The 9,222-nt window shown below is 36.9% G+C and overlaps 1 protein-coding gene across 24 annotated transcripts in view; it reads right to left on the reverse strand.

Moving 5' to 3' along the window:
* Window positions 1-9,222, reverse strand: part of CLASP2 (cytoplasmic linker associated protein 2) — a 276,414-nt gene that overhangs the window by 125,628 nt on the left and 141,564 nt on the right. For all 24 annotated transcript variants that reach the window (XM_019508951.1, XM_019508959.1, XM_019508941.1 and 21 more), the window contains 3 exons: window positions 4,844-4,936; window positions 3,990-4,135; window positions 972-1,107 (listed from right to left, as the gene is read on the reverse strand). In XM_019508951.1, the coding sequence (XP_019364496.1) occupies window positions 972-1,107; window positions 3,990-4,135; window positions 4,844-4,936 (375 nt within the window). The remainder of the gene's footprint in view (window positions 1-971; window positions 1,108-3,989; window positions 4,136-4,843; window positions 4,937-9,222) is intronic.

Consider the following 9,222-nt stretch of genomic DNA (forward strand, 5'->3'; position numbering starts at 1 on the left):
GTTCCTGTCATCTTTGACAGGAACCAAGGGCAGATAAATATTCATTTTCTAAGTTTTTTAGGAGCCCCGCAGGCCAGATAGAACGGCCTCGTGGCCTGTACTTTGCCCAGATAAGAGGGTAGGAAACTTTTCTTTTTATCTTCTAACCTACGGTCACTTTTGTTTGCATAGTTCCTTTTAATAGATAATAGATCCTTTTGCTGTTTTGTCTCCTTACTGATTTGCAGTGGAAAGAGCAGATTTAGGGCAAGCGATATTCCAGGCTAGCCGTTCCGATGGAAAGGGTGGGGAGGGGAGCTTAAAACTTGGCCTGCCCTTCAGGTTGTGGAACACCTGGAGTTGGCAGCTTCAGTATTAAGGGCAAAGGAGCTGAAGCTTCTGAAGAAAAGGAGTTATCCCAAAGCAACCTTGGTCTTTTTCTAGGAAATAGAGGCAGTACAGCAGGGAGAAACTTGGGGTACTGGGGTTATCCTGCAAATGGTTTTGTTATGTGGATAAAATTGTAACTTAAAAACAGAAAGTACAAGTTATTTTCTTAATGGATAGCAAGGGTCAGTTTTTTTCCATTTACAGCACAGGCAAAAATAATCTTTTTTATTTCTCGGATTACAAATATACCCACGATTTACCATTCTTAAAAAAAGTACCAAAGCCCTTAAAGTCATCAGAAAAAAAAAAAATCTACTTTCTCTTCTTATACTTACTTGCCAATCTTTTACCACAGTAATAATGATGGTGGTGATAACTGATAACACAACATTTTTGACCTCCTGTCAAAAGTGATTTGCCTAGGAATGAACTAACATTTTAGTCTTTAAATAAAATGAAAAAAAGAAAGAAAACAAACAGAAGAGCACAAAAATCTGGTTTATATATGGAAAAACTAACAAGACATCTTTTCTAAAAGCAACTAACTAGCGTTGTTTTTAATCAAGAATATCCAAAAAATACCATTATAGATGAATACTTACACGAATAATGAATCTGATTGCTGCACACCCAGAAGTTGCCATGACTTTGGCGCTGTTGGGGACCAGATTAAAAAGAGTAGGCACAATGGCTTCAGCGCCATGGTCAAACTTGTTTCCCAAAACTGTTGAAAGATGGCTATTTAGAAAATTAAATAAAAGTGGTTAATAAAAGCGTATTTCATAGCCTAAAAAGAAATTTAAATTTAATTACATATTAAAGCTGAATCTATCAAAACAATAGCTGTTACAGTACATCATTTTTTGATTTTCAAATATGTAAATAGCTTCTTAGGCAGAAGAGACTGATAGAATTCAATGATACCCATGTTCACCCTATAGGCAAACTGATAATTAAATGCTCATAGCTAATCTTCCCTGTAAGCCTTATTTTTATATGAAATTCTATTTAAAATTGCCATGCTGAAAAAACAGAAGTTTGCATCCTGTTATTTAGATCACACCATTGTATTTTTGCTTATCAGCCTTCCATGATTGTATAAACTCAATGACATTTAAACATATTATTAAAATTTAAATCTAAATATAATTTAATGCTTAACCTGCATGACAACTACAATCTCTTCCCCACTCATTTGTTTATTCATGATTCTGACCATAAGTGCAGAGAGCGTAATAATTTCCATACTCATTGCAATTTAACTCTCCATGGTTTGGAGCAGGGATTTCACCAATGAAGAGCATATGCAAACTGCATACTAAGCAAAAGATTAAAATAGGAAGAGAAAGAAAATGAGATTATGGAAAGGGAGAAAGACTCTATTTTCTGGCAGGAGTCTGGATTATTTTTAAAGTTACCAATAGGAAAAACTCTATTTCTCTTTCTGCACCTTTCAAGACTACCACAAACAAAACATTTGATAGCTGAAGTGTGATGTGATTAAATTCCTCATTTAATTTCTATTTTTTAAAAAAGCATCAGTCTAGACTAAGCTGACAAAATTTAAATCTTAGTTTCTGAAAGTGTTACAGAACAAAATTAGTAGTTAAGCTGAAATCATGTACCAAGCACTAAGTAGTAAAAGCTTTCAGGGTTGGACCCTAGGTTTATAAGCAAATAGAAGTTACTGAAGTTTGTGTTAAAATTGAGCTGTAGATCAACGCTTTGGTTATCGAGCGAATTACAATGTGTAATTCAAGCGATGGCAGACTTATTCTTTCAAGAATGACTAAATTTCATGAACATTTTTATTACACTTCTCTCCTGTACAGAACACAAACTAACAAAATGTTTCTCCAAAGTTAAGTGGTAACTCAACAGATGAAAAAAAAAATTACTCAAACCTTCATCTGTTAATCAAGGCATTTTGACCTGAGGGGAAAATCAGAAAGTCAGATCTTTTCAATGACATACTGTACTATTTAGTGGTATGCTAAGGTCAGTATTTTAAATGTTTCTTTGTTGAAAAACACTGTTTCTTTAAATTTATGCAGAACTTGTATAAGGACATGTCAAAGTGAGTCAGCCACTGATAATATAAAAAAAATTAAGAACGAAATCTGGCTGATCAAGTATCTCTGTAACAAAGAAAACTCCAAATGAAATGCATGAGGACATGAAGGTACTACTGGGGGAATGATACCATTTGATATGTCAAAATAATAATAATAAAAAAACCTGGGCATTTACATTTAAACAAACGAGAATAAGAACTAAAAGATAAGCCAAGTAAGGGCAACTCTCAGAGGTTACCCATGAAAATAAGTTGATACAATCCAGGAGATGGTAATGAGGGACAGAAGATTAACAGTGAGGCACACAGCTAAGAGAGGGGACATCAGCACTGGATCAGGCTATCCTTATTGATGGCTAAGCTATAAAAAGGTTCCAGCAAGATGAGTGCCCAGAACACTGAGCAACCTGACATTTGCACATGGGGGGAGGGGGAAAGCTTCAAGCAAAACACCCAAGAATTCATGAGCAGGATGACAACTCAAGATGAGAGATGGTCCTGAGAGAAACAGCAAATCTCAGTCTCCATCTATCAAGTATTTCAAGATGAAGGCATCAGTCAGTAAGGCAACAATCACAAGTTTTTTGGGATAGCAGAAGGGTGATCATGACTGATTAATAGACAAGAAATGAGGAGAACTACGCTAGTAAATGGTTATGTTTGCAAGCAGCCAACAAAAAACAAGAACCATGGAGCCAAGGACTACTACTGCTTCTCCAGGACAATGCATCACCACACAAATGGTAAGTTGCAATGACTGTACCAACCAATTATGGCTTTCAACAGCTTCCCTATCTAGCCTACTAACTAGTTTTGGCTCCTTCAGGACTCCTCCCCAACTTGTAGAAAAACTGTGCGTGAAGGGTTTCAATGATGATGAGGTGACTACAGAGGTCAAGTTGTTCTGGACCAGCTGAACAAGGATTTGGCAAAGCAGGCATCACCAAGCTCCAGATGTGCTGGACCAAGTGCATTGAAGACAAGGGGGACTATATTGAAAACAAACAGAATTGAACTTAAACAGCTTTTGTCTCTTTGGCAGACTAGTAACTTTCTGAACACTTGTCAAAGTATTATCCAAATATAAAGCATAGACATTAGTATTATCCATAGGAAATTCAAACTACAAGCTAATATGAATATTTCTGAAGTAAAGAGTTATACCTTTGTAATATGCGTTTGCATAGTCCCATGCTTAGTTCACAATGCATTTATGTAACTTTTCCAAAGAGTTTTAAGTAAATGGCTAATTATACAAAAATATTTTGCTTACTAAAATATTTCCAAGCCCTAATACATAAAATTTTCAAGCTGATTATTGTCTCAGGATAAAACATATCTTTAATGCTGTGGAATATGTATATACTAAACCTTAAACCTTAAATAACATCCATTGTCTACAGCTTTAGAACCTGACTTCACTCCCAACTAAGTAACATGCACAACAGTTAAACACAGATAATCTCCAGTGCACTGTACAATTCTGTTTTTTCAATACTAAAGTAACTAGCCACTTAATAAATAAATATGCATAAGCTGTACTTACGCGACGGTAATGCATGCTTCTCTAACAACTTGGGATCTGAGATCCTTAGCAGACAGTTTAAAAGCACCATCCAACAATCGTAAATGCTGGAAAAAGCCGTCATACTGTGCAGCTCCAGCAACAAGCAGTGACCGCACTTTCTTGAGCTTTAACAAAAGACAAAGTTAGATGCGAGTATATACGTAATTTACATCATCATGTCCATGCATATATCTAGCTTTTTAAAAGAGTTAAAGTGTTGACTACATACACTATGTTTCAATGATAAATTAATCTAATTTTTTTTAAACCTCACAGTAAAATGTAGCTTAGTTGGCAAAAGATGCGAGTTACCTCAATCCAACAATATTAACTTAAAAAGGTAATAGAGGATGTATATGAAATATTAATGGCATTCCTCTACAAAGAAGAAACACTGCTAAAATCAGAACTTTAATTGTATACTTTTAAACGGTAGCTTTATTTGTTTCTCAGAACTCAGTTTTTATATACATGTGTGGCTATATATACACATGTAAAGATCTGTATGCACATTAATCTAGAAACCTGTACACATACAAAATCTAGTGCTGTTGGTGCAAATTCTCATGGTTACAAAGGTGCTAAATGTACCAACTGCATGTGCAAGCATCTCTAGCTGCAGAGCAAGTATACATATCTGGCCTGCACATAAAATCGGTCAAATGCAAATTGGGATGTTAAAGAGGTCTTCCATGTACAGAAAATACAGGTCAACTCAGCCTCTTGAAGTCTATCTAGCATGAAAGCTGCTTGAATTGTCTGAGAAAACTCTTCCAAAATATTTTTTTGTAAAATGGTATAAAATAAATAAATAAATTGAATGTAAAACATACTGCAATGGTTCGTTGATCCCAGTCATGCTTATCATCTGAGAGAATTTCCCTGATTTTGTTTAATGTTTCTTCAAGTTCTCGACTGGAATAGATCTGCAACAAACCAAATGAGCCAGATGCTTAATATTCGAAAGTTTATCTGAGAAAAGTGATAATACTTTAGGGTTTAAAAAGTAACAACAAAAACAAAATCTTGAAAAAAACAACTAAGAAAAAAGGTCACACCTAAAACATGTTTTTTAGGACATATATTTGAATAAGAACAGAACTATTTGGAGTAGAGAAGAAAGGGTGTGCAAGAGATTTTTCACAAGTTTGAAAAGGGCTCTTTTGTGTTCTCAGAAAAGTGAAAAAATTTGAAAGCTCAACATATTTTTAACAAGAATTCTTGTTTTCTAGCCAATCTTAATAATCACAGCAATTCATATAAAATGCATCAGCAGTTCTTTTGTAAAGCATGGAACAAAAGACAGAAGTTCACATCTTAAGAGGAACAAGAATTAGGAATGAAAAATAATACACTAACAAATTTTTAGTAAGAAGGGGGTAAGGTAAGGATACATACTGACATACATACGTGTCATTCCCAGAAACCATGTGTCTGATTTACTCTGACACTTCAAAAGCAATTCCAAATTTAATAATAAAATATAGTAGAAAAAGTGACAAATCTTCCATAACCTTTATTTAAAAAAAAAAGTTTCCCCCCTTTTGCTTAATATTTCAAATTAAACATTTTCTGATTGGAAAGGTTCAATACATAACATTACATCAACCAAATATGTCCCGAATAGCTCTTACAAAACATCTAGTATACAGATACATGATTTTAAATGGCACAGCCTTATGAAAAGAGATCTTATGCTCAGGTAATCAAGGTAATTTGTCCCATGACCTATTATATCATAAGGTTCCCACCTGCCATGAACAACTGTACCTGTCTCCTCACTGACTTGCAATTTGGCCCCAATGCTTCTGTCAGTAAAAAAAGGAGCCCTCTACCATACAAGTTGAAACCAAGCAAGAAGATCTTTATGTGCATCGAAGCTACATTTATAAAATAAAAAAGTCTATGAATTCTCTTGAAAACCAAATAAGTACACTTGGCTCAGTTTCTACACCCTACAGAAAGCAAAGTATACTTCTGATATAAGAGTTTCATTGAGGCTAGCGTGCTATCCTTGTTCACACAAATGTGCTGTCTGATGTAATTTCCACAGGAAGAGAATATCCAGGATAAAAATTAGCAAATTCTAATTCATTCTTCATAAATGTTGATCTCTTTCATTAGGGGTCAGAAAGGCAAGCACTATTAACTTACTGCAGAGTTCAACAATTAACCAATATATGAAGACTTGATAAGACAATACAAGTGAACACCCTTCCCACCCCCCTTCCCAATCCTCATTGTTCCTTCTTCCTATAAGGTCAAAGATGAGATTGGGTAGTGAACGGAGAAACATGTGCGTTAAGCAGTGTACAATTTATTATCCATGTGACTTAGTTCCATGCTTTAAAGTTCTTTAAAAATTATTTTCTACCTAAACACTCAGACTGGTATTTAAAACAAAAAATGTAAAGAATTTGTCTTCTGTTCTTTTCTGTATATCAAATAAATTACGATAGCACTTTAATGTACTTCTTAAAAATTATGCACGTAGTAGTGTATACTGAAATTTTAGAATGCCTACTCAAGAAATGGTTTTAGTCAAAAACACTCCTATTAAGAAGTAACACGTATTGTGTTATTTATAGTATCACAATACCTACAAAGTGCTGTCATCAAGCAGAGCCCCACTGAGTAGTATATTTTACTATATGGCTACTTTATCCACACAAGCACAACACTACTTATCTTCATTCTCTGTTCAAACAAAGTGTCTCCAAACTGAGAACGTGCAAGACCTTCACTTTCTTCAAAGAAACTCTCAGGAATGATTTAACCCTGGCTGTCCCCTGTGGTGGGCCAGTAGGGGGTGCTCCTGCACTGAGCCACCCACCTCACTGCACCCGACCACCTTCCAGTCTCCGAGTGCCTCCAACGGGGCACCTCACATGTAGCCAACCCCCTTCCTGGAGCATACCCACTAGCCTGAGGGTAGTGCCACTACCACCCAAGGTCTGGTCTGATCCTGGCACTGTGCCCCCTACGAAACAGGCATAGTCCTTGAGGGTACTTGACCCACTTCAAGGACTTGGGGTGCTTCCTTCAGTCTGAAGCACAAACAGTGGTCTCCCTCAGTTAGCCAAACCAAGGGGACCCCCAAGGCATAACCTACACCCACTCCCAATAAGTCTCCCAAGCTAGGAACAAAGGATAACTTTATTGGTTCCAAGGAGTATGCTTGAAATAGGATACAGGGTTGAGCAGTATCAGAGAAATCCCATAGAGCAAACAGGGTGGCTGGGGTAGCCTTTGATCATGCATCTGAGTTACTGCAAGCTATATATCTAGTTAGATCTCAGGTAGCTTACTCATGAGATAAGCTACCTGAGATCCAGAGGCAGGTGGAGATTCCCTCTGGAGGCAGGCAGTTAATTAATCATGAGTTTCAAGAGAAAGAGAAAGTTTCAGATGGTCCAGCTCTTCTCTCTCTGAGTTTTCATCATGACTACTCCCCTTCCTCCTGGGCAGTCCCTTAACTTATATAGCCCTTATAACCTCATTTTTCTGGTCCAATTGAGGCCAGCACCTGTTGTCTGCCAGCCAACCAATTTAAAATGCATCACTGGTTGCTGGGCACACTGGCAGGGTCTCTAGAACAATAGGGAGCCCAAGATCCTCACTCAGATATGTAATGCCAGTCACGTAGGCAGAGGGGGCATGTTTCCCCCCATCTCAGGAATGTATACAACTCGGGGTACCTAAAGAGATAGGATGTCTGCCATCTGCAGCGCCCATGTTAACCAAGTTGCCACAGAGCAGAGTTTTTGGGGAGAGACAGAGGTGGCATTCTGCCACATCCCTCAGTTATTTTTCCCCTGGAGCAGTGATTTTTCAGTTTCTCCTGGGAGAAAAATCCTGAACATCTGTACGCTCTGCTTCTCCTGGAAGAAACGGAATGTTTGTATATGGCCTTAGTCACTGAAAACCTCTATGTTTTAGCTGGCACAACTATGAAGAGCGGTTAATAACAAAAGTGCAAAGCATGATCTATTTATTAAAGCATCTTGAAAAAAGGGCCAAATATTACTACCTACTTTCAAGTACAGAGATTTTATATGATATCTGCAAGAGTCGCTGTTGTGTAGCAGTGAACACATGGGTCTACCATCTTAGAAACCAGGATTCTATCCCCAGCTATGCTATAGACTTCACTATCAATTCACAGTGTTCTTGAGTTACTTTGTTTTCCAGTTACTCACCATACACTGGATAACAGACCTGTGCACAGTAGGTGAAATAGGTGATGTAATGGGAATGTAATAAACTTAATTTAACCAGATCCTGAAACTGACAGGCTTATATTTTACAGAAAATATATTTTCAGTTCTTTCACTTCCATGAGCTTTGGTAATAGATTGACTAATTTTAAAATCAATTAACTTCCTAAAAACGTTACTATTCTTGCTCCAGAAAATGTACTTGTATACAAGCCAACATAAAACTTGACACTAACTTTGAAATACAAAGCAATTTTTCTGTGCTGTCTTTCTGAAAATTTGGAAAAGGATCTCAGGAAAAAAAAATCTAGCCACTTGAAGGCCTTAATCCTAAAAAGTTTGGAAAAAGACAATGATTTTCTCTTTTTGTTTCGATTCAAGGGCAACATGTGAAAAATCAATCCTATTACAAAAAGGAGAGACTGCTTCCGCTCTGAACAAGAAGACAGCACACCACTGCAACGGCTGTCCTTAAGTTTCAAAAAGCAAAGGCATCAATGTTCTGAAATAACAAAAGGTCTCTGATGCATAAAAAAATAAATAGCTATATGTTCTTTCTAAATTGAAACCACCAGCAGAGGGCAACATTCCAATGTTAACAAAATAGTTTAATAAAAAGAAAAAGCTGCATAAATAAAAGCAGCTAAATACAACTGACTGGATATCATTACTTTAAGAAAGGATCTCTCTCACACTGGAGACAGAGGAGCTAAAGGAAAACAAAAATGATGGGGCAATGAGTAACACACAAAAATATGAAAAATGGTTAAAGGAACTAGGGTTTGCTTTATCTGAGAAAAGAAATAATGCACAAGGAAGGCATCAGAATAGTTTTTTAATATATAAATGGCTGTTATGAAGAGGACTAACAAATTGCCCGTCAAAAATGCTGTGGGGAGGACAAGGGAGGCAGTGGAAATGGAGTCCAGCTTCTGGCCATGCCCCCACTCCCCCCGTCCAGCCCCCTTCCTCCCCCGCCATGGGCCAGACTGCGT

The sequence above is a fragment of the Gavialis gangeticus genome, unplaced genomic scaffold (genome assembly GCF_001723915.1).
Source record: "Gavialis gangeticus isolate Ggan-Ray unplaced genomic scaffold, GavGan_comp1, whole genome shotgun sequence".
NCBI classification, from domain to species: domain Eukaryota; kingdom Metazoa; phylum Chordata; order Crocodylia; family Gavialidae; genus Gavialis; species Gavialis gangeticus.